This window comes from Vipera berus (genome assembly GCF_964194415.1).
Source record: "Vipera berus genome assembly, chromosome: 3".
NCBI classification, from domain to species: Eukaryota; Metazoa; Chordata; class Lepidosauria; order Squamata; family Viperidae; genus Vipera; species Vipera berus.
In genome coordinates this window covers 217,845,237-217,870,514 of record NC_138204.1, presented here as the reverse complement: position 1 = coordinate 217,870,514, position 25,278 = coordinate 217,845,237, and the positions used below count along the sequence as shown (strand labels likewise).

The 25,278-nt window shown below is 57.4% G+C and overlaps 1 protein-coding gene across 4 annotated transcripts; it reads left to right on the top strand.

Annotated features, from left to right (window-relative positions):
• The first annotated feature begins 6,608 nt into the window (after positions 1 to 6,608).
• On the top strand, positions 6,609 to 17,470 carry LOC308665380 (sphingomyelin phosphodiesterase 5-like). Of its 4 annotated transcripts, none has more exons than XM_081323343.1 (9): positions 6,609 to 7,281; positions 7,855 to 7,996; positions 8,691 to 9,687; positions 10,106 to 10,178; positions 10,720 to 10,860; positions 10,952 to 11,041; positions 11,177 to 11,240; positions 12,055 to 12,205; positions 14,759 to 17,470. In XM_081323343.1, the coding sequence occupies exons 3-9, from the start codon at positions 8,803 to 8,805 to the stop codon at positions 14,831 to 14,833; spliced, it is 1,479 nt and encodes a 492-aa protein (XP_081179469.1). In that variant the 5' UTR covers positions 6,609 to 7,281; positions 7,855 to 7,996; positions 8,691 to 8,802; the 3' UTR covers positions 14,834 to 17,470. The 4 variants fall into 4 exon arrangements, with proteins under 4 accessions (XP_081179469.1, XP_081179466.1, XP_081179467.1 ...); XM_081323340.1 differs by having other exon boundaries at positions 14,729 to 17,470; XM_081323341.1 differs by lacking the exon at positions 6,609 to 7,281 and having other exon boundaries at positions 7,409 to 7,996; positions 14,729 to 17,470.
• Positions 17,471 to 25,278: the final 7,808 nt, after the last annotated feature.

Here is a 25,278-nt window from a genome sequence, read left to right as displayed (position 1 = left end):
TGGACTGCCCCCCATATCCGAACAACCAAAAGAAGTTCCCACCCCCCTCCCTAACCTCCTAAAAAATTTAACCAAAAAACTAACCAGGGGCCTCCTATTTGGCTTGGCTTATATCGGAGGCCCCTACCCATTATAGTAATCCAATCGGTCATGATGTAATTAAAAATCTGCAGAAATTAAGGTACCTTTGCCCAGCTCCAAGAAGGTACCAATGCTTTAATTTATTTATGTTCTTAATTTTATACAGTTTCATTTTTATGACTGCATGCCGCCCAGAGTTGCTTTGAGGTAAGACGAATGGCCTATAAATTTTATAAGTAAATCAATGCTGTAGCAGAGTCGCCCCTTCAAAAAGTCCATCTACAAGAGGTTCCTCCCACCCCCACATACACACACACACACACACACACACACACACACACACACACATGTTCTGACTGTCAACTTCCTGGAAGTCACCTGCTGAGCCAATTAACATTTCTGAGCTGCCTCTGGCGATGACTCTGGGAAGCTGGCAGCCCAAGAGGCTGTGAGAGGCCGCAAATCGCAGGCCTAGCTGAGCTGGCCTTCTGCGGACAGGACCTGCTCCACCAGATACCTGCCACCCCCACCCCCCTTGGGGGAGAGCCCAAGCGCCTCTGCTCCGCCCTCACTGTGGACTTGCTCCCCAAATGCTTCTCTCTGCCTGGTCAGGGCAGCGATGGGGGTGGGTGTCCTGGGGCTGAGAAGCTGCCCCCAGCTTGGCTTCTGCCTGCAACCCCCTCCCTGAAGCCCCCAACACAGAGCAGGCCGGTGGACCTGCACGCAAGGCAAAAGGGGGGGGATTCCATGTGTTTATTTATTGGATCGAGGCTGGGAGGGCTGCCCCATTGACCGCAAACTATTAAGGGGCTTTTGCAGGCAAATGAGCCATAAACCATTTATGTCAAAGCAAGAACCTCCCATGTTAGCCGCGTTTATTGCTTTGATGCTTTGTGTGCAGGGGAGGGGAATTTAGCTTTGGGTTTCGACTACATAGTGCCGATACTTTGTTTCTCAAATAAAAGATTCTTTAAGGCAAAGAATGCCTTGAAGTTCTTTTCAAGAGTTTCATCTGTCGCAACCATGACAATTTATTTATCAGATTTATATGCCGCCCACCTCAGTATTCAATTAGCTTCAACCAGACATAATTCATGTTAATCTATGATTGGGCTTGATGGAGCCCTTGTTGCGATCGACTCTTAGCTAATAAGAGCTAGCTAGCTTTGCATTGCATCCTGCCAGCCTGACGTTAGCAATGGGGGGGGGAGGGAAGAGATGGACAAGAGGACAAGAGGGGGTTGGCAGCCCCGAACAGCGAGACGCCCCAATCCAGCCCAAGGAGTGCTGAGACAGAGAAGGCGTGAGCTGAGGGGTCCGTTGCCTAAACAGCAGGAGAACCTCTGATTGGTCATTGACTGACCACAAGGGGCTTGGCCAGGGGAGAAAGGGAAAGGTAATCGTCGCCTTTGCGCACCAGTAATGTATATTCTTAGGAAGCGATGGGCCAGGAGACTTTCTTGATGAGCCCTATCTTGACGCTTCTTGGAACATGCGAAAGAAGCTGGCCACAAATATGCCAGTTATAGGAACTGTTAGCCTAGCCGGCCGATGGTGGCTTTGCAACCGGGCTGAAGAATTTTGTAACTGGGCCATTACTGGAAGAAGGACAGGGAAGCTGCTTCAGCTACGGCCAAGAATCTCTGGTCGCAGGTCCAGAGGCACGAAGCTCCTCGTTAGCATGTTGAAAAGCACGTCCGGAAGGGGAGAGCCGAGCAAATGAAGTAACACCCACCCACCCTGATAGCTTATCATGCGAAGTTAGCCTAATCTGCACAACCGTCCTCAGCAAATCAGGAACAAGTGATCAGGAAAGTCTGGTGTGGTCGTGTGATTGTGTGGTTTTGTGGCATAAATGCAGGCAGCTGAACATCAGCAGGAGCACTCAAGTCGGAGGTGGGTCCCCAGCGTGGTTCTCTTTGCTTCGCCCCCCCCCTGCGCACCTCACAAGAGGGCAGAATAATATTTTTTTTAAAAAGGGAATAAAAACAAAATCTAGAACCCCAAAACAGTATGAAAAGCCCAAGAGCGTCACAGGACAAGTGAGCCAAGCAGCGTCTCGTCTGTGAGAGACGCTTCTGGGGGCTTCGGCTGCGGCTCCCTCCAGGGGAAAGGCCCGATTGTCGGGGCCCTGTGGAGGGCTGGGGTGTCAGGGTCCTGTGGGTGGGGGAAGGAGGCCTCCGGGGGCAGGGGCTGCACCAGAGGGCGCCCATCTCCTGGGCCCTGCCTGAGCCGCTCTTTGCAGGGGGGACCTGAGGGGTGCCCACGTGGTTGGACTCGTGGACAAGCAGAGGCAATCGGAGATCACAAGGAACCCTATCCCAAGCCATGAATGGTGGCTTGATAGATGATAACCAGGATCTCGAATTGCTCCTGAAGGCTATGGGAGGGCCAGTGTGATTGGTGAAGCAGGGGGGGGTTATATGGGCGTATTGAGGTGTCCCCAAATTTCTCAGGCGCCGCTTCTGGGTGGTTCTGAAGGGAAGGCATTTGCTGGGGGGTGAGCAGCCCTAAGCAGCCCCTCCCAGTCTAGGAACAAGATGGATTGGTGCCTGGCTGCTTTCTTGGCTCTGCAGCCCTCCCCCCCACACTTTTCCCAGCCAAGATCACCCAGGGGAGGCCCCAAGGACCCAGAAGCACGGACCATCCTGGGGCCACAGACAGCCCCCCCACAAAGAAGGTCAACCAGTGGACGCATGCTCCTCCCTCGCCCTCTGGCCCTCGTGGATGTGGGATGCAAGTGGCCAGACCTCTCTCGCTTCTTCTACAGAACTGCCACAGGATGGGGAACATGGGCCTGGAGGTCCCCATCAGCACCCAGCCAGGCCGGTGGCTCAGCTGAAACCCACAGGGTGCACTCCAGGCGGTTTTCTGCCAGCAGTCCACTCGGGCAGGGGAAAAGTTGCTCAGAGGGTGGGGAGGGGGCCTTCCTGGGGTCCCTGGCTCAGAGGCGGAAAGGCACCAGGACCGACGTCCAGCGAGGCCCAGCCTCCCTTGCTGCACACTGGCTTTCCCAGAGGAACCAGTCAAGCAACTTGGCGGCCCCTCCCACCCTGCCTTGGGGCGGGGGGCTTCCTGCCTGCCTGCAGATGCTCAGGGACAGGACTTTCTGCAAATCTGCCCTCCCCCCAGTCTCCTCCCCCCCCCTTCCCAGTTCCAGAAACTGCCTGATCTTTCTCCAAGGAGCCTTCGGACAGCAGCTCTGAGCTGGCTGCAGAAACCTCCAGGGACTCCAGCAGCCCAAGGCCGGGGGTGGGGGGGAGACTGCCCCCCTCACACCCCCACCTTGTCCCTGCAGGTCCTCCCTCTCTCCCTCCTCCCAGTCTGCCCTTGCTGAGCTCCTGGGTGGCACAGCCCCTCCCTCCCCTCTCCAGGGGTCGCCCTCACTCACACACCCGGTGTGGGACAGGAAGAGCCCCAGATATTCCCAAGTTTCTCATTTGGGCCCCAGACGCAGAGGGGCCCGGTCCCCCCTCAACCATCCCGGTTTCCTGCCTGGGGAGGCCAAAGTGCTTTGCTCCGCCCTGGGCCAGACTGGGTGCCCTGCCAAGGAGGAGGGGCATCCTCCCCATCCCTCCCAGCATCCCAGCTTTCCTGGTCTGAGAAGCCTCTTTCCAGCCTCCCCTGCCCTGGGCAGCTTGCTGAGCAGCAGCCCCCCCCTCCCCCCACCCCGGAGAGAATGGGAGCAGCTCGGGAAGGCTGAGCAGAGCCAAGCAAGCACCAGAGCTCCTGGTCCCACCGGGCAGGGAAGTGACTCATGCACCAGGCTTCCCAAATGCCAGGCAGATCCTGTTGTTCACCGCTGCCGCTCAGCTGAGGATGCCTGCCAGGGCTCGGCCCCAGCTGTGCGGCCACAGAGGCTGCGGTCAGTGCTCATGACTCCCCAGGGCAAAGGGGCAATGCCTCCCCCCTTTTATTAGTTCCCCTTCGGGAATGCAGGCCATTCTTGTGGCTTTCAGCTGCTTCATGAAGGCTGCATTTCGAGGGTCTCCCCAGGCACGCTGGAAGGAGTCCCTGGAAGGGGGGGCTCTGTGGATGCCCTTGGCAGCCAACCCCCCCATCCGCCCCCCCCCCGGCTGCTCCATCCCAAAGTTCTTGGACATGGGTGGCTCAGGAGAGGCCTCTCCTTTCCAGAAGAATCGGCTTCCTTGTGGGAAAAGAGGGGGCAGCTTGGCCTGGGTGAGAGCTGTGTTAACCTACAGGGGGTCCTCCACTTATGACCAAAATGGAGCCTAGAATGTCAGTTGTAAGTTGGTGCACCAAGCGACCACACTTGAGTTCACTCCAGGTAGTCCTCAGCTTATGACCACAATTGAGCCCAAAATTTCTGTTACTAAGTGAGACATTTGTTAAATGAAGTTTGCCCCATTTTGCAACTTGCCACAGTCGTTAAGTGAATCGCTGCAGCTGTTCAGTTAGCACCATGGGTTGTTAAGTGAATCCAGCTTCCCCATTGTCTTTGCTTATCAGAAGATCACCAAAGGGGATCGCGTGACCCCGGGACACTGAGACCATCGTAAATACGAGTCAGTTGCTGAGAGTCTGAACATGGCACAAATTGGGGTCACAGGAATGTGGGAATGTGGAGCCGTATGCCAAGCGCCCGACATGCCTTCCTACGACCACAGGGAGGGGTCGCAGCAGTCGTAATGTTGAGGATTACTTGTAGCTTCTTAAAGTCCATCATAACTTTGAACGGTTGTTAAGTCGAGGACTCCCTGGACAAGCAGCGAGTGTGGCCAGTGCTTCACTCAGCTGCAGCAGCCTCGGCCAGATGACCACGGATGCCACGAAGGCTGCATTTCCGGGTGCAGAAATACATGCAGCCCCCTCAGCCCCACCCCCTGCAAGAGTATTCTGCCCAAATCCAAGTGCAAAGCTCCGATTGGAGCAGCGTTTTATTTCCTTGTCGCTCTGGAATAACAAGAGCGATTGGAGAGACCTGCAGATCAGGCAGGCCTTTGCCCAGCTCCCCCTACAGCACCTGGGGAGGAGGGGGAGGACTTCAGCCAAGCCGGCTCTGGAAGCAGCGGGGAGGGGAGGGGTCAGTGCAGCAGCCAGGCTGGGGGATCTGCTGGGCCCTTGGCAGCGCCCGGCTGCCCAAGGAGGGAGCAGGAGCTCCTGGGGAAGGCCTGCAAGATTTGCCCTTCCAGAAAGGCAACCTTAGGGGGCCTGTGCGTTAAATGCTAAGCACATTGGTCTGTGTTAAATTGTAAGCTGCCCTGAGTCTTCGGAGAAGGGCGGGATATAAATGGGATTAAAATAAAAATAAAAATGGGGCACCCCAATGGCTACGTGAAACCGGCCAAAGGGTGGCATGGCCAATGCAGGGCTCCCTTCCGCACGTTTTGGAAGAGCAAGGACGAGGGGCTCAAAAATACCCCACAGAATGATGTTTGGGGGGGTGGGGCAGTCTCACAATTCAGGAAGATTTTAGGAGCTGGAATATTGGGCAGAAATCAGGATTGCAAGAGAGAGAAACAGAAAAATTCAAGGCCTGACTTTGGTCCTGGGGGAGGAGAACCCTTGCTGGGCAGCAAAGCATAAAAGGCGGATCTGGGGGGTCTGGATGGATCCGAAGCTGACCCACCAGCAGGATGAGTCAGGGGGGCCTCAGCAGAAGCAGAGCGCAGCACGGTCCAGCTCAGGGCAAGGAGCCCTCCTGGCTGGGGGAGGACGGGGCTGGCCCTGCATTTAGGAAGGAGACGGAAGAAGCAGCAGAGCAGGCCAGACGATCCCAGCCTGCAGACAGGCACGTTCAGTGTCGTTCCAGAAGAGCAAACAAGAAACCAAGGCTCAGATTACCAGGAAGCAGATTTTAATCAGACATCAAGAAAAATGTTGCAAGAGTTGTTCAGCACAGGATGGACTTCCCCAGATGGTGGCCGTCCACTCTCCTTCCTTGGGGGGTTTCTGCGGAGGCTGAAGGGGGTCTGCGGGGTCTGCAGGCTGCGGCTGTGGTGTCTTCCTCCAATGGGCTGAGGATTAAACTAGATCCTTCTGAGCAGCAGGAAGGTTGATGGCTACATCAGCTCAGGAGGCGACCAACTTTCTTGGAGGGGGGGGCTTTGTAGTGCCACAAGAAGGGCCTTCAATATGGAAGTGTCAAAGGTCAACACGCCCACTGCACTGCAGAGCCGGGGAAGCTAACCACCAAGTGAGGCGGCCATGCCCACATCACCTCAGCATCCTTCCGCCCGTTTGTCACACTAATTCAGGAGGATGTTACAGAATTACCCTCATTAGTGCAAGCAGAGAAGAGAAGGAGATGCCAGAGGGAAGGCAAGATTGCGCAATGGCTGCCACCGAGGAATCAAGTTGGGGGGGGCACAAGGCAGCCTTGATCTCCTCGCAGCCTTGCAAGGGTGACGAACGGGGCCCCTTCAGGGTAGGCAGCCACCCCAGAAGGGCCAGTGGACCCACTGGTTCTGCCAGAAACTGGACCTCTGGCAATTCTTCCCCCGAACTTCACAGAACACACTTGGGGAGACACAAGGCTTCCTTGGCAGCTCTGCCTGACATGTGCAGGCAAAGTGCACAATGTGCCATCTTCCTGGCACTGGAAGAGGCAGCCCACAAGGGATATTGCCTGCTTTTGGGAAGGGGAGGGAGCACGGAGGAGATGGAAGCCTCCGGAGAGAGCAAAAGCCCCCCCCCGGAGGGGAAGCCCTGGCCAAACGGGTGACAGAGCAGGAGGGGAAGCCCCCTTCAGTCTCCACCTCGGCTTTTTCCCCTGGACCTCTGGCGAGCCGGCAGGGCCACGGGCCAGGGGACGCTGCCGCCTGCGCCTGGAGGAGCGCCTTCCCCGGCTTCTCCGCGCCCCCGGCAGACACTTTCTCCTGGGAGCGACCCTCTGCCCCTCCCTCGCTCCCAGCTCTCGCTTGGACTTTTGTCCCGGGGCAAACGGCGTTTATGGCTGCGCGGAAGTTAATCTATAATCGGCCGCGCAGCCAGCGAGGCAAGACCTGTTAGTCAGCTGCCTGGTCGGAGGCAATTTGCGAGCCGGATCGACCTCCCTCGCTCAGCGGGTGGATCCCAATCCCCGGGAGGCATGACGGGCAGCTCAGCTATGCGGAGCACATGACCGCTGGCAGGTGCTTCTGCCGGCCAGCGCGGCCTCAGTTCCCTGACCGCTCCGGCCATGCGGAGGAAGGCCGGAGGAAGCTGGCCAAGTTCAGCCCCGGCCGGGCACCGGCAGCGGTGAGTGGTGCGAAGCCGCGGCCGTGGCACTTACGGGAGACGCGGCACCCAGGTCGCTCTAGGGGCGAGAGGGGGTCACGGGGGGGCGGGGGGGCAGGAGAAAGACTTTTGGCCAGGCGGAGGCGCCTCTCAACGCTGGTCCCGGGGTCCTCCTAGAGCCAGTGACCCACTGCTGATGCTCCGGGGCGGCGGTTCCTTTCCCTCTCCGGTTGCAAAATCAGTTCAGGGCCGCCCCCTTCGTGTCCTGCCCGGGATCCCTTCCTGGGAACAGAAACCACCCTCACTCTGCCGTTCCTAAGGGAGCAGCGTGCAGCTGCTCTGTCAAGTTTCTGGTCCTGCATGAGGCCGGCCCCTAGTCCCCAGCCCAACTTAGACTGGGAGGATTTGCAAGTCGCTCCCTTGAAGACTTTCATGAAAATCTGGCCCTGGGGGTCCCCAGCAGTCAAAGTGGCCACCGCCGCTCAGCAGGAAAAAGGAGGAACCGGTCAAGGGCTCAGGAAGCCCGGAGAATATGAGTCCTGACCCTGCCTCAGGCACCAGCCAGCGGAGTGACCCGGGACCCCTGACTCTCAGTTGTAGGAAAGGGGGGAAAGCCACGTCTGAAAGGGCTGCCGAGAGAAGCTGGCGCTGGGGTTGACTTCGCCGCCGCCGCCGCCGCCACTCATCAACAAATCTGCAGGACATCTTTTATTTCCCCACACAACGTCCCTGAAAGGTAGGCTAAGAATAAAACCAGCCGATTCACCTGTTCCTTCACCGGGCGGCTGCCGCCCCCTCCCAGCGCTGCCCCAGAGCTGCCGGCGGTCTCTGCCCGCTGGGTCCGCCTCTCCTCCTTCAGCACCCGCAGCTCCGGCTCCGGAAAGCGCCCCGGGTGGGGGCTAAGCATCCCGTGGCAGCATCTCAGCCCCTTCCGCGCCGCTCCTCGGGGACGAGGAGAGGAAGGGCAGGGCGGCTGCAGCCTCGAGCGAAGCGGCAGCGGGCCGTTCTGCTGCCGGCAGCCGAGCCAGGCAGGACCGTCGCGCCGCGCGCCCCAGTCGGGGTGCCCCGGAACCTTCCCCCCCCTTGCCGCGGACCCTCCGCCCGAGGAGAGGGGACCCGCCGCTCCCTCCCCCCGCAGGCCCGCCGGGCGCCGCAGCTCCCAGCCCCGCCGGCAGCGCTTCCCGCGCCGAATGCCGAGGCGAGAGGCAGGCGGTGCTTAGTGCGGCCGGGTGGCTCAGGTGCGTCGGCGGGTGGAGCCCGGAGGGCGCAGCGGCGAGCGCGGAGCTCGGCGCGAGGATTTCGGACCTCCGTCTCCCCCAAGCCTGCGGCTCCCTCCCAAAGGCCGGGCGAGCCGCTCCAACTGCGCGGCGGACGAAGCCGCAATCCGGGCTGCCTGCGCACCTCACGCGCCCCTCTCCCTCTCCGCGCAGCGCCTGTCCGCAGCCCCGCAACCGAGCGCACCGGAGGCGTCCGCGGCAGCATCTCCAGGCACTCCGGGAGTCCCCCCCCCGCCGCCGCCGCTGCGGCCGCCGCCCTCCCACCATGGGCCTCCGTGAGTCGCCGTACTCCAACCGCGTCCTGGGGGGCCTGGACACCACCACGAGGGCCCTGCTCTTCCCCGCCTACTGGCTGGCGAGCGAGATTCTGGCCCTGCGGCGGACCACGGCGGAAAAGCCGGGCTGCGCGCCCCACGGCCTGGACGTGGCAGTCCGGGGGCCGCCGCTGCTGCTGCTGCTGCTGCTCTACAGCCCCATCTTGCTGCTGGCTCTCCTGCTCTGGCTGCCCTTGCAGAGCGCCCGGCGCCCCTTCGCCTACCAGCACACGCCCGGCCGAGCTTCTCCCGAGTTGTGGGCACTGCCCGGCCCGGCCAGGACCCTCATTCTCCTCAGCGGGAACGTCTGCCTGCTCCCCGAGGGGCTGGCCAAGTTCAGCAACCTCTGGCAGACCCAGTGGCGGGCTGGCCACATCGGCCAGTGCCTGGCGCGGGCGCACGCTGGAGCCCCCAATGGCCCGGCAATCTCACACGGGCTGCCGGGGCCCCCTGCCGGTGTCCTGAGCCACCCCCCAGGCGATGCTGTGGTGACCGTGGAGCCGCCCCTCATGGAGGAGGTGGGGGCCCTGGCAGTGGAGACCCAGGAGCCCCGGGAGATCTGCGTCTGCTTCCCTCCGGCTGTGGACATTGTGTGCCTACAGGAGGTCTTTGACCTCCGGGCCTCTGCCCACCTGTGCCGGCTCCTCGGCTCCCGATATGGACACATCATCTATGACGTGGGCACCTACGGCCTGCACGCCGGCTCTGCTCTGAAGCTGCTGAACAGCGGGCTCTTCCTGGCCAGCCGCTACCCCATCTTGGCCGCCGAGTTCCACTGTTACCCCAGAGCCACCAGGGAAGATGCCTTGGCTGCAAAAGGCCTGCTGTGCGTGCAGGTGAGCCAGCCGGGGCCTCCTTGGGCAATGGAGGGGCGTGAGCGGGGCCCTGCCACCGCGTGGCCCTCCTTCCAGGGTGGGGCCCCTGGGGCTTCAGCCGTGGGCTTAGAGGCTGCCTGGCAGCCACTGACGATCCTGCTGCCCATATTGTCCCTTGAAGCAGAGGGTGGGGGGGGTCTCCTTCTGCAGGTCCCTCGGACCACAGACTGCTATGATGCCATGAGGCCTTCCTTGACAATCCGTGGGGCCCTCGATGACCTTGGACCAGTGGGGCCCCCGAAGGTCTTTCCACTGGTGGCCCCTAGCGAGGTCAAGGGTATCTCGGTGGACTCCCCAACCTGAGCGGGCAGCTCCTCTCCCAAAAAGCCTCTTCCCCCACCCACCCACAGAGGCTCAGTCTCCTGCTTGGTCCGCTCAGGTGCAGCTGGGAGCTTGCCAAGGGCGAAGGGTCGTTGGATACCTGAACTGCACCCACCTGCAGGCCTCCGAAGGTGAGGGGGGGGACAAGGCGGGAAGAGGGACGGTTGGGGCAGAAGCGAAGCTTCCAGGGACGAAGTGTTGCATCCGGAGAGCCCCGGGGGCTGCCAAGGCAGGACAACAGGGAATGTCCGAGGGTCAATATCTTGGTCCAAAGTAGAGGGAAGGAGGTCCAGACCAGATGTGCTGAACCTCTGCAGTCTCTCAACTGGCACTGCATTTCCCTTCCCTGGAGGGTTCTGGATAGCGGCTGGATGGCTGCATTGGACTAGATGATCTCTACGGTCCACCTCTATGCCTGTCCAGTGTCTTCTCCCAGCACAATGGCCGTCGGCCTCTGAGGGCCAGAGGAAGCCTGATAGTGGAGAAATGGACTCCTTGCTGTGGAGGGGGAGAGGGGGGCACAAAGGGGGAGGATATCTGCCCTATGTCTCTCTTGGCCTGCTGGGCAGTCCCCCAAGCCAGGGCGCTCCCTGCACCCAGCCTGGTGGTGCCGTGCCAGGAGCAGAGCTGAGCCCGCCGAGGCCAACGCGGCTTCTGTCCCGTTCCCCACAGCCGACGGGCCCATCCGGTACCAGCAGCTGAGCCTCTGCCTGCTCTGGGTGCAGCTCTTCCAGGACAGCCTGGCACAGCCGGAGGACCTGGTAGCCTTCGACATCTTCTGTGGGGACCTCAATTTCGACACCTGCTCTCCAGGTGGGTCTTCTGGAGGGAGATGCGGAGGACGGAGTGGGGCAGGGGGTCTCCCCCCCTCACGTGGCTGTCTCAGGCCCCGCTTTCTCCTTAGGTGATGAGATGGAACAAGGCCACGAGATCTTCAACTGGTACACGGACCCCTGTCGCATCGGGCCTCGCAAGGACCATCCTTGGGCCATCGGTGGGTGACCCCCACCCCAAAGGCCGCTCTGGGCCAGACCCCGGGAGCGTGCCTGGGCCGGCTGGGTCCAGGGGGCGACTGGAGGGATGGGGCTGGGCAGGGTGGAGTGCGACCCCTCCCCTCTGCCCTTCACAGGGACGCTGATGAACTCGCTGCGTATCTACGACGAGGCTGTGGCCACCCCAGAGAACCTGAAGAGGTGAGGGTCTGGGGCCCATCCTGGAATCTCTGGGGGGCTCCTTTCTGGGGGGGAGGGGGGAGAAGGCCATGCCTGGTCTGACAGCAGCCAATCACGGTCTGTCTCCCCTCCCCCAGCCCAAGGGAAGTTCAAATCCTGGCAACGGCCTGGGGGTCCCTGGCAAGGTTTCCGAGGTGGCCTCTTTCTGGGGCTGAGAGAGGGCCAGTGGCCTAAGGCCCACTTCTGGACGTGGGTGCCCGAGGCAAGACCCCGCCTTGCCCTCTCCCACCTTTCCCACCGGACACGGCCCAGGCGCCGTGATGGAGCTGGCTGGCCTCTGAGTGAAGCCTGCCTGGAGCCGGGAGGGGCTGCCTCTGGTCCGTGGGGAGGAACAGGGGGCAGCTGCACTGGGAGCACGTTGCTCTGCCTCCAGGTAGGAGAAGCGGGAGGCCCACGTCTAGGGCCGAGGATGGAGGTGGGGGGCAGGGCTGGCAAGGGGTGCCTCTGGGACGAAGAAGGGAAGGTACGGGCCGCCGCCTTCAAAGACCTGGAGAGCTGCCCCATGTCTATGCCATGGCCCCAAAGGGCAGGACTGGGTCCAGTGAGCGGAAACCACGAGAAGGGAGGGGAGTAGCTGAGAGATGAGAAGGGACTTCCCAATCGTAGGAGCCATTAGCCAGTGGAACAGCCTGCCACATGAATGGCGAGTTCGCCTTCACCAGATGTCTTCAAGAGGAGCCTGAATAGTCACCACTGCATCCTGCATCCTGTAGCAGGTTGAACTAGATGACCTTAAGGCTGCCCAACCCCCAACAGAATCTCCGTTGCCTTTCAGGACTCTGGAGAATCCAGAGGAGCGCAGGAAGTACCTGGCAGGCCCCCTCCAGGCCGAGGGCAGCGCCAACCTCTCCACAACCTGGCACGAAGGGAGGCGCATTGACTATACTCTTTACCGGCAGCACTCAGGCCCGGTGCCCTTGAAGACCGTGAGTGGCCCCAGAGCCTGTGGTCAGCTGGGCCAAAATGGCCGGGGAAGGGGAGCTTCCTGGGCTTCTGGGCCACAGCAGCGGCTTCTCCTGCGGGGGGGGAGTCAGGTTTGGGAGGGACTGGGCCTATAGATGCCCTCCTGGACTTGCTGGGGGAGGGGTGGGACTTCTGCCAGTCAGGGGAGGCTGTGGTGGTCATGGCAGCGTTAGCAGGGGGGGAGGGGGTTGACAGGTGGCCAAAGACCAACGCACACACACACACACACACAGGCTGGCTTTGCAGAGGTGAGGTGGATCCAGGTAAGGGTGTGCAGCTGGCTATGGGGTGGGGAGGGGAAGGGAAGGCTGCGCTGGCCATGAGCAGCCACTAAGGAGGGGAGGGAGGGAGTGGGGAGTCCTGAGGCGCTGAGGGAACTGGGTCGGAGTCGGGCGGCAGAGGTGGGGGTGGTGGGTAACTGGGAGTTGCCAAGGAGGGCTGGACCCATGGCCTCCCAGGGTTCATGCCAAATGAGAAGCCCCTGGAGCTGCCATCTCATCTGGGCACACGATGCCCCCCTGCGTGCCCCTGGACCAGGTGAGCCCCTACAGCACTCGGAGGGCTGAAGGAAAAGGAAGGGCGGAAAGCAGGTGAGGGAAGAGGCTGTGTGGAGGTGGAGCCAGGCCCAAGGGCCCCAGGACCGTAAGCCGGGCCAGTGCGGGCAGCACGGCCTGGCAAGGCTGCCCCACCGAGGGGCCTCCCTGCCAGAATTGGCACTGACTTTCAGCATCTGACTCTTGGGGCTTGTGGTGGGGCAGAGCCTGGCAAGGAGCAGAATGCCCAGGTTCTTGCCAGCCCTTCAGCGCCCGCAAGCAGCCTTGCAAGAACTTCCTGCTGAAATGGGCGCAGGCAGCTTCCTGGGGTTGCTCTGCTCTGCTCACCTTGCAGTTCTCCACGTTCCTCGCAAGACACGGAAGTTGCTTCCCTGTGCAGAGCAACAATTCTCGGAGGCCGGGGGGGGGAACCCTTTGCCCTCTGTGTCTGCTGGAGAGTTGCTTTCTCTGTGGGGTCCCAGGATGCCCCTGTGGCCCACTCGCTCTGGGGGACCTTTGCACCATCCATATGGGGCCGTCCCCCTCCCTCCCTCCCACCTGAGCCAGGGTAACGCTGGGCATGGTTCAGCAGAGTAACCCGCCTCCCACACGAGGCAGCATTTCCCGGTACCCTGGAGGGTCTTTCCTTGCCCAGAAGTCCCCGGCCTGCCAGTGGACCCAGCTCAGCACATCCCGGGGTGCTGGGGAGAGCAAGGGGGGCTCTTCAGAGCACACTCTCCCACTGACCCAGCCCAGGACAGGAGCGGGGTTGCCTGGGATCTGCTGGATGTCCAGTTCTGCTCCTCCCAGGACATTTTGGTAGCTGCGCTTGACTGGCCAAAGACCTGCGTGGGTGGGAACGGAGGGTCAGGAATCCAGCCCCCCCAAAACCTGGCCAGTCTCCTTGCTAAGAGAGGTAAGGTGGCTGTGGCCGTACACTCATTTATGCCAACCTGAATCGGGGGTGGGCTGTGAGGAAGAGGCCACCTCCCCTCTTCCAAGGATGGAGTCCAGGTGGCTGGTCCTTCTGGGCCAGCCTTTGCCCTGCAGTGAAGGACGTGCTGTGCAAGACACGCCTGGCATTTCCTTGGCAGCCCAATTAAGCTCTCTCATCGCTATGACTTCCTGCCCTGGGAAAGCATCTTCCGGGTGACTGCAGGTGCAGCAACGTTTGCATTTCCTGGTCCTCCACCTGTGGTCAGCCAGGTGCTCTCTTGGTGGATCTGGTCCTCGGGGATTGGACAGTCAGATCTGTGACCCTCCCCAACCATTTTTTCTGAGCCAAGGTGACATTGGCATCTCCTGTGAACTCCAAAATGGGCATTTGATACAGGTAGTAAACCTGGTCAGTTTGCCCCAAACAAGAAGGTCCCCACGGCCTACAGAGCTTCCCGGCAGCTTTGCCAACTTCCCTCCATCCCCCCCCCAATGAATGCTAGCTAGTTCTCACCATCCCCTCAACCTCCACAAGACCTGGGGGCTAGAAGGGACCGAAATGGGTGGGTGGGGTCTCCATAATAGCAGTGACCCCTCCTTCCAGAAGGAGGAGAAACAAAGCAAGGAGCCCCCTTCCCCACCATGGTCTTTCCCCTTTCAAAGGGCTCTCTGGAGGGTGCCAAGGAGAGTGGGAAGGGGGGTCACTGGGGAACGGCTGCAGGAGGATGGGGGGCTGCTGAGGTTCCAGCCAGGGCAGCTGGGGAAACGGGTGGGGTTGGCGAACGTTAGGGGCAGGTGGTGCCAGAGAAGAGGAGGGGGCTGCAGACAGATGGCCCTGGAATCGGATGGAGGGTGCCGCCACGTGCCGAATCTGCCCTGAGCAGAAGGTTGCTTTAGGCGGCCCTCAAGACCGCCTGAAATTATTCAGGATTCGGGGCCAAAGCGCTCGGCCCCTTCCTGGCCTGGTTGCTCTGCTGCTCTCAGCCCTCCCCGTCTCGTGTCCCTCTTGGCTTGCAGACGGTGGAGAAAGTCTTCTTGTTCACCCAGCTGGCCACCTGCTCCGACCACTTGCCTCTCGGACTGCAACTCCTGGTGTCTTCGGAGGTGGAACCGGAAGAGTGACCGGGCAGCCCTTGCGTGGAAGGACCCACCGTGACCTGCAGCTGGACCGAAGTCCTTGATCCGGGGATGGGAAGCCGCCCGGGGCCTCTCCCTGCTGGAGCGAGAGGGAGCGGTTACTCCTCCAAAGCCAAGCCGGGCACTCTGGGACAGCCAAGGGGCTGGCATGGGAGGCCTTCAAGGTTGCAGGCACCGGAGTGGTCACCTACTGCAGGCTCCAAACTCAGGAGATGGTGGGAGACAGTGTGACGCTGGTCAACGGAGGCCATCAAGGCGACTCCGCCGTTCTCTGTCCAAGTGCCCGGATCTCTTGGTCAGCCTCGCCTTTCACTCCTCCTAGGAAGGGCTGCATGAAAACAGTCGAGACTGACGTGAGATCAGGCTGGGGGTGGACACGTGGGGGGGGCAGAGTGGACGATGGCCCTGTGGCCTGTTCTGCATCTGGGTGAAGTCGGCTATGAAGGGCCGGTGCAGACTTTGGGCTGGGGAATTGCCAACCCTCCCCCCCCCAATCAAATCAAGTGCAACTTGACTTTTGTAACTATTTACCCAAATGTTGTCAGCCTTCCAAGATAAAAATCTCACCACACAGATTACACATCCTGCATCAGGCATGTATAGAACTGGATGTTTCAGCAAAACTTGAATTGTTTCCAAGAAACCGAAGGGCCTCAAATATTAATAGTTTACTGCGTTTGAGCAGACCATTTCTGGGGTGTTCTTAATTTGTGGCACTTTTAAGGCCTGTGGGCACCCCTTGCCACCCTGGGGTCTCAGGGCTCCAAAGCTTTAAGGTCTCAGTGGGCCCAGGAGGTGGGGGGGAGGCCCTCCGTCCTTCCTTCCTTCCTTCCTTCGGGCGCAGGAAGGCGCTTCCTGGTGGTGATGACTGTACAGCTCTTTGTTCAGTCTCTTGAGTAAACACCTTTGCGACAGGTGGCAGAAAAGGCTGACCTCCTGTGGGGCCTCAGGGTGCAGCATCCAAGTCAAGAAGGGCCTGGTGGTGGGGGGGGGAGGGGGCCTTACCCACGCTCACCCTATAGACAGCCCGCAGCACTGGATGCAGACCCCCGCTGCCCCCGGGGCACGCAAGCCAGGCACAGACACGATTTCTACAGAAATGATCCCTGGTGCCTCCTCAGATCCTGTAGCTGCAGGGGGGGGGAAAGAGTTCAGGAGCCCATCCTTCCTTTTTTTCTTCCCCTTCCTTTTTTTTTGCTCAGCTTTGCTTCACTTTGCTTTCTGGTTTTTCTGGGTTTTTTGGAAGTCTGAGCCCTGCTCCCTCCTCCTTTGCGCTCAACTGGATCCCTCCTATGTTGTTGTTTGCCCCCTGAAATCCACAGCCCAGGATTTTCAAGAGCTGATCCCAAAGGACCAACGGCTGCTCTGATGGGCTGGCCCTCAACCCGCAGCTGGAAAAGGGAGTGGGGGGCTCAGCCCCGGGAGCCCTGGAGTCCTGCCTGCCCTCAAGGCCCCATCCTGCGCTGCAATCGCTTTGCCCCTGCCAGGCGCCGCTTGGCAAAAGGATTAAAATTCGGAAAGGGGAGAGAGGAGAGGCGCAGAGGAGGTCCATCAGCCTAAAGAAACCTGGGCACAGCACTTTAGCCAGACAGGTGAACCTCAGCAGGTGGCCACACTGACTCCAGCCGAATTATTCTTCCAGCAGGCAGGCAGGCAGACTCCCCTGCTCCTTCTCCTGATGGGACCCCAACACCGAGGGAGGAGGGGGCCGACCTCTCTCACACACACATACACACACCCTTTACTGCAGGTTCCAGCAGACAAGACTTGCGGCGGAGGCAAGTTGGAAGAAGCACAGCAATTATAGGATTAGTAATTTTTTTTTAAAAGGCAATTTCTTCCCTATCAAGAAAGCCAGGAAGAAATCGCCAGCCTCCGTGTTGGGATGCTTAAACTTAGTAGCCGGATCAGTCAAGAGTGCCCTGGGCCAGAACACGCAGTGGCGGTTGACTGGCTGGAGAGGGTGGCTCCCGAGTGAGGCGATCTGCGCTGTGATTGGTTCCCGTGGGGGTAGCTCCCCCTTCTGTGCGCTCTGTAGGATGTTCTGTGATTTACCTGACAATTTATTTATGGTGTAGGGATGTCCCTGACTACTTCGTCTGCTGTAAATATAGTAGATGTAAAATATATTTATTTGTAAAATAAAACCCTACAGGTTTGTGTCTGCCTCCTTTGGGACGGCTACTGCGCCTGACAACCAGCATCGTGGGCTGGGCAGGGGCACCAGCCTCCATTTCCCCCCCTGCCGTGGGCCTTTAGCCATCAGCAGCGGGTAGCCGGGATCAATCCCCCAGCCCACTTCTGCCTGGGGGCGTCCGGCATCCTCCGCCTCACCCTGCAGGCCTCTCCCGTCTCCCCTTTCTGGCAGCAGCATTTCCCAGAGAGGAAGCCGATGAAGGGGGGCAAAGTCCGACCGGGGGATAAACCGGGAATTGTGGGGTCCAAGGGGCTTTCTGAGCTGGGTGGTTTTCTTACAGACCTTTCACTACCAAACTAGGAAACATGATCAGTGCTGTAACATGAGAGCAAAACACTCCCCCTCTCTAGCGCTGACGGTGTGATCTAGACAGCGAGCCAGGTACTTCCAGGTCATGATCCCTAATGAGGAGTGTTGGGGATGTGTGTAACACACAACTCTGCCACTGGTGCAGCCGTGCAGAGGGGATTTTGCTTCGAGAGAATTGAGGGGTGCAGTAGCAGCAGCCGGAATGGCAGATCAGGGATGGCATATTGGCCCTCGGGAGGCTGGACGTGACCCGCACTCATCAGCCACACGTAGCCAGGCGTTCTTCGGTGGGGTTCTGAGCCTTTTGGGGGAATTGAACCCCCAGATCCTGCCCTCGAAATGACCGTTCTGCGTGGAAGGCCTTCAGCAGCAAAGGCAGCGCGTGGAGCACACAGTGAGAAAATTCGTGTCTGGCAGGTTTCTAGCCTTTGTAGCTGAAAAGGTTGCGTCTTTGGGAAGCTGCCTCTGCTCCAGATGGGTTGGCGCTGCCCTTCTTCACTGGGGAAGACCGCCTTGGGGCAGGGCAGGAAGGGCAGGGCTGCTGCTGCGGGGGCCAGGGTCCCCGGAGGCCGGTGGCCGGGGCAGGGAGGCCTTTGCAGCTCTGGGCTGGGCTGCCTCTGCTGACTTGGGCCCCTTCTGAGCTTGGAACAGATTCCCACCCGATCAAGGAAGGTGCCTGCATGAAACAGGCACACACAACATCACAATGGCAGAGAAGGGACTGGGGAGCATCCACACTCCAGCCTTCTCTCCGGTGTGTGTGTGTGTGTGTGTGTGTGTGTGTGTGTCTGTCTGTCTGTCTGTCTGTCTGTCTCTCTCTCTCTCTGCTCCGTTTCTTCCCAGGAGGGCTGGGTTCGAAAGAGAAGCCACCCACTCTTTTCAGGGGTGCATTTTGGGGCAATCGGGGAGTCTCAATGTGGGCCTCGGGAGGAAAGAGATGCTGGAAAGGCCTGATCCCCCCCCCCCGCCCGTAGGACACACCCGGGGATTTCCTTTCAGCGTGTTGACACTGCAAACACGCACCACACCCTCCAAGAGCCGGCTAGAGATAAGCTTTACAAGAGAGCCTGGCGTGGCCTCTTCTCCCTTGAAAGGGCAGTTAAGCAGCGGAGGCTCCGTGGGTGTGTGTGTGTGTGTCTGTCTCTGTATGTGTTCCTGCTTCGCCAAAAAGGAAAAACGAACACCCGAGAGGCAATGCAGGGCCTCTCGTGCGGGGCGCGGGGGGGGGCACATGCCAGCCTCCTCCCACCCACGCTTGGCCTTCCCGGGACCTCCGCCCATTTTCCCACGCCCGAGCAGGGAGCGAGCGCTGCTTTCCGGGGATCGGAAGGGGCTTCCCCCTCCCAGCCCCCCGTCCAACGGGCCCGGGGCTGCGCGGATCGCAGCGCGCCTCCTTCCCCGCCGTCCAGCCTGGCCCGGCTCGCCCTCCTGCGGCAGGCGGAGCTCGGGAGGATTTGGCCCTGGAAAGGCCGGGACGGACGGCGAAGGAGCCGCTCCCGCCCCGTGGCCGGCTGGCCAGGAACCCCGTCCGGCTCGGCGGGGCGCTCGGGGGCCGCCTGACCTCCGCGGGGGTGTCCGCGTCAGCCGCCTCCTGGCGGGCCCGCTAATTGTGGGCTCCCGGCCGGCTTCCTCCGTGAGTCAGGCGCGCGGGAGTCCGCGGAGCCGCCCCTAATTGCGCCTCGGCCTGACCTGCGCGGCGGCTCCGAAGCGCCGCTTGCCCGAATTCTTTCTGCCTCCTCGGGAAGTTGCGCCTCGCGGCCCAATTATTGTGGGCGTTGTTGTTGTGCGCCTAAGCGTCAAACAACCACACGAACCGGTCCCACCTTTGACCCGCGTTCCTGGGACAAGACGCTGGGCGTTATTCCAGCGCGGTCGCTTAATGGGGACGCTTCTGTTGTTTTTATTGGTTCTGCTGCTATTACTCTTAGCATTCTTAGCATTTTTAATTGTGATACATTTTTGAACGGTAAGCCGCCCAGAGTCTCTGAAAGGGGCAACCAGGGATACTGAACGAATAAATAAAGTCCAAAGGTGTAAGATACGCCCAGCAAGATAAGAAGAGCTTTTTTTGCAAATCCACAATTGAAGTGACCAAGATATTTAGCTCTTCTAAACGTTTTTCTTCTCTCTTGTTCTTCAGCCTAAAGTGCCAATTAATAATTGCAGGGGTGACTTGGCAAGGTGGCCATCCTCTATCCCAGGGCTCCTGAACCTCGGCAACTTTAAGACTTGTGGATTGAGGAATTCCGGGAGTTGAAGTCCACAAGTCTTAAAGTTGCCGAGGTTCAGGAGCCCTGCTCTATCCATTCCCATCCTGAGATCTCCGTAGTTTTCCCCATTCTTCCCCTGGGCTTTGGCAGCTGACTATAGCAACTCCTTGTGTATCCGAGGTGCTGCATTCTAGAGATGGTAATCAGTTTGTTTGCAAGCATAACATTTTAACCTAATTATTTACTACTGCTTTTATACTCGGAGTGTATATTCCACCTAGCGCTAATGCTAAGGAAGCGCTCTGTGTACTTTACCAGACTATCAACGAACTGCAGAACACACACCCTGACGGATTATTTATTGTTGCTGGAGATTTCAATCATGCAAATCTCAGAACTGGGCTCCCTAAATTTCATCAAAATGTGGACTTTGCAACCAGAGGGGAAAACATGCTGGATGTTGTTTGTACAAACATCCCAGGTGCATATCGGGCAAAGACCCACCCCGACCTCGGCTATTCAGACCACATCTCTGTTATGCTAATTCCAGCACAAAGACTAATAATAATAATAATAATAATAATAATAATAATAATAATAATAATAATAATAATAATAATAATAATAATAATAATAATAATAAGAAGAAGAAGAAGAAGAAGAAGAAGAAGAAGAAGAAGAAGAAGAAGAAGTAGTAGTAGTAGTTGGAAGGGATCTTGGAGGTCATCTAGCCCAACCCCCTGCTCAGGCAGAAAACCTTATACCATTTCAGGCAAATGGCTGTCCAGTCTCTCCTTAAAAACCTCCAGTGTTGGAGCATTCACCACCTCTGGAGGCAGGTTGTTCCACTGGTTAATTGTTCTAACTGTCAGGAAGTTTCTCCTTAGTTCTAGGTTGCTTCTCTCCTTGACTAGTTTCCATCCGTTGCTTCTTGTCCTGCTTTCAGGTGCTTTGGAGAATAGCTTGGCTCCCTCTTCTTTCTGGCAGCCCCTTAGATATTGGAACACTGCTATCATGTCACCCCTCACCCTTCTCTTCATTAAACTACACATACCCAATTCCAGCAACCGTTCCCTATGTTTTAGCCTCCAGTCCCCCAATCATCTTTGTTGCTCTTCTCTGTACCCTTCCTAGAGTCTTGACATCTTTTTTACATCGTGGTGACCAAAACTGGATGCAGGATTCCAGGTGTGGCCTTACCAAGGCATTGTAAAGTGGTATTAGTACTTCACTTGATCTTGATTCTATCCATCTGTTAATGCAGCCTAGCACTGTGTTGGCTTTTTTGGCAGCTGCAGCACACTGCTGGCTCATATTGAAGTGATTGTCTACTAGGACTCCAAGATCCCTCTCACAGTTACTACTATTGAGCAAGGTACCACCTATACTATACCTGTGCATTTGATTTTTCCTGCCTAAATGTAGAACCTTACTTTTTTCACCATTGAATTTCATTTTGTTAGATAGCGCCCAGTCTTCGAGTCTGTCCAGATCCTTCTGTATCTTAAGCCTATCTTCTGGAGTATTGGCTATTCCTGCCAGCTTGGTGTCATCTGCAGATTTGATGAATTCCCCATTTATCCCCTCGTCCAAATCATTAATGAAGATATTGAAGAGCACTGGGCCCAGAACAGAGCCCTGGGGCACCCCACTACACACTTCCTTCCATGTAGATGCAGTTCCATTGAGGACCACACGCTGAGTACGGCCTGTCAGCCAGCTACGAATCCATCTGGTGGTGATGCTGTCTAACCCACATTTTTCTATCTTCTATCTTCATCAGGTGTTCAAGGCTAGTACGGAAGAAGGTGAGGACCTGGCCAGCAGGAGCCATCTCTGCTCTTCAGGACTGCTTTGAATGCACTGACTGGGACATGTTTAGGGAGGCTGCAACCAAGGGCGACTCCATTGACTTGGAGGAGTATGCATCGTCAGTGACCAGCTATATCAGCAAGTGCATTGATGATATTACAGTCTCCAGGAAAATTATCTTACACCCCAATCAGAAGCCGTGGATAACTGGAGAGGTGCGTGCTCTGCTGAAAACTCGAGACTCTGCATTCAGGGCAGGTGATAAAGCAGCCCTCAGAATAGTGAGAGCCAAATTGTCCCGGGCCATCAGAGGAGTAAATCGTGCACATGCCCAGAGCATCCACTAATACTTCACGGACAGCAGCAACACACAGCGTATGTGGCAGGGCATCCAAGCCATCACTAATTACAGAATATTACCAGCTGCCTGTGAGAGCGATGGCTCACTTCCAGATGCGTTGAACAGTTTCTACACCCGTTTTGAAGCACAGAACAACGTGACAGCAAGGAAGACTACACCTCCTTCCAAAGACCAGATACTTTGTCTCTCCACTGCTGATGTGAGGAAAGCCCTAAGTAGAGTCAACCCACGGAAAGCTGCGGGACCAGACAATATTTCTGGCAGAGTGCTCAGAGGATGTGCAGACCAACTGGCAGATGTTTTCACCGACATCTTTAACATTTCTCTGAGCACCACTGTTGTCCCAAAGTGCTTCAAGACAACGATCATCGTTCCCGTGCCGAAGAAACCATCTGTGTCTTGCCTCAATGACTACCGTCCCGTTGCACTTACTCCCATCATCATGAAGTGCTTCGAGAGGCTCGTCATGAGGCACATAAAGACCCTGCTGCCTGTAACATTGGATCCACTGCAGTTTGCATACCGCTCAAAGCGTTCCACCGATGACGCCATCTCTACTACACTCCATCTAGCTCTCACTCATCTAGACAACAAGGACTCATACGTACGTATGCTGTTCATAGATTTTAGTTCAGCATTCAACACTATTATTCCCCAACACCTGATGGGGAAGCTGGCCCTCTTGGGCCTGAACACCTCCCTCTGTAACTGGATCCTGGACTTTTTGACTGGAAGACCTCAGTCAGTCTGGATCGCGAATAACATTTCTAACATCATCATACATCATACATCATACCTCCGTCCTCACTCCGTCCTCACTCTATTTTGCAGCCCTTGTTCCCAAAATGCAAAAATTAACCCTTCTGCTTCCTTTTAGACGGTGCCTGCCCATCTAAAGCTATCCAACTGATTTTCGGTATTTCATGTGTCGTTCTTGAAATAGCTTCAAACATAGAACATCATCCCATGGTGGCGAACCTATTGCACGCGTGTCACAGGTGGCACGCAGAGCCCTCTCATTGGGCACGTGGGCCATCACCCCAGTCCTAGGCCTTCAGCTGGGTTTTATAAAACTTTTTTGCTTTAGGCCTCCGCCACCGTGTGCAAAAAAAAAAAGTTCAATCAATCAATTTCAACTTCTTGCGGGGGGGAAAAAAAGATCTTCCAAAGTTGGAACTGATTGATTGAACTTTTTAGTCCCACCCAGTCTGCCGTTACTACCGCAGCCACGTCCACCCAATGGGCCACGCCCACCCAGCACCCAATACATAAGTGGATTTTGGGTTGCAGTTTGGGCACTTGGTCTCTAAAAGGTTCGCCATCACTGCCCTAGTCCATTCTAGGCAAATGGTTGTCCAATCTCTTCGTGAAAACCTTCAGAGATGGAGCACCCACAAGTTCTGGAGGCAACTTTTGTTGCACTGGTTAACTGTCCTGTCAGGAAATTTCTTAGTTCCAGGTTGCTTCCCTCCTGGGTTAGTTTCCCTCCGTTGCTTCTCGTCCTGCCTTCAGGTGCTTTGGAGAATAGCTTGACTCCCTCTTCTTTGGGGCAGCCCCTGAGATACTGGAAGAGTTGCTATCGTGTCCCCCCTGGTCCTTTTCATTAAACTAGACAGACCCAATTCCAGCTACTGTTTTTCCTACGTTTTAGCCTCCAGCCCTCTAATAACCTTGTGTCCAACCTTCAAACGCTCTGAATTCAGCCATGTTTCTTCGTTTTTCAGTTGCCACAGCAATGAAAGGGAAGGAGAGAGATGCATTCTTATGGTTTTTAGTCAAAACAGTAACTTTCTTGTGGGAATCAAGGTCACGCAGCCTAAGTGTTTAGGGAGCCCACCAAAGGTGTTAATTGGGGGTTGTGATTTATGACACACCAAGGGGCGGGGTTTCAACTTTTACTTTGTAACCTTTGGGGGGGGGCTTTCAGACTTGGTTTCACCTTTGTTTGTGCTGATATTATGTAGCAATTAAAAGTGTTCTTTAAGGAAAGCAAATGCCTCAAGACTTTTTTCTTCTGCTCTTTTATCGGAACCATCACACCTTCCTCTTTTTCTGGACTCTTTCCAGTCTCTCGTCTTTTTTATACAGCAGTGACCAAAACTGCAGTACCCCAAGTGTGGCCTTATCATTTCCTTGACACTTTTCCAACAATTTACTTTTATAGTCATTTTGGTTTATGTACTGGCAATTTTCAAGGGCTTTTGTGTCTACCAACTCCGGGGAGCGTTTCTTCTTGGCTTTCCTCGATCGTCATTTAATCCACGTTCGTCTGCCCAGCAGGGCCTTTTTTGTGCTAGGCCATCAGCTGTTACCACTTTGGGATGCAGCACGTGATGCATTGCCATTCAGTTTTTACAATTTTCATCATTGATATTTTACGTATTTATTCGTCGTCGTCGAGACAAATCATCTTTGGCTGGGTTCCTTAGGAATCGGACTTCCACTTGGGAACCACCAAAATCCCATCTTCAGACGATGGCAAATCGGCCGTGCGGATGACCTGTGTGGAGAGGCCACCCACAGAAGCCTTTTATGCTTGACCAGGTGTCGGGTCCTGGGGATGGGTCGGGGGAGGTGGGTGCCCAACCGGAGGCCCTTGCAACCGTCCTGAGGGCTCCTTCCAGTTGTGGCAGGTCACCCCCTTACCGAGAAGAGAGTTGCAGGCGCCTGCCAGGGGGAGTCAAACTGCTGGCAGGAGCTATGGCGCCACCCGGGTTGCCAGTGCCACACTGCAGCACGAGAGGCTGCCAAAGTCTAGAGATGGCCGGGTCTGCGTGGGATGCCACAGGCTGAAGCTGGGCCTGGGCAAGCAGCCTTCAATCTTGCTGACCTATTCTTGACCTGCCATCCTGGACTCGGCCCTTCGGTTCCTCTGACCACAGCAGTCCCGCCATGAGCACAGGCTGGGGGGGTCTGTGCGTGTCACAGCCCGATCCCCACCCGCTTGACGCACTGCGTGGGCTGCCTCTGGAGACCCCTGGAAGCCACAACCACTCACGACATTGGCACTCAACGCCAGCAAGAGTGCATGTCCCACGGGGCTCCCCATTAGCCCTGGTGGCACAGTGGTTAGAGCGCCGTGCTGCAGGCTCCTTGTGCTGACTCCCGGCTGCCAGAAATCTGGCAGTTCCAGTCTCAGGTTGACACGGCCTTCCGTCTTCCAAGGTGGGTAAAATGAGGGCCCAGATTGTTGGGCGCAAGAGGCTGATTTTGTAAACCGCTTAATGAGGGCTGCAAAGCCCTGTGAAGCAGTATATAAGTCTTAAGTGCCATTGCTATTCCGAGGGCAACACAGCGCAGTCCTTGGCCTATAAACCCAGATGCCACGAGAAACAGCTGCCAGTTTCCAATTTGGGGAATGCTGTTTCTTCCCCTGGAGGCCTCATGGCTGCCCCACATATTCACCCCTCCCCAAACCCCCGGGCTTCTAAAGGGGAATTTCTTAGAGGTGGCCTTTTTGTACCAGGCTGTGTTATAGTATTGGTTTGCCCAACCACCCTGGCACAGTTGGTCATCTGATGACGGCGGCTCCTCATATCTC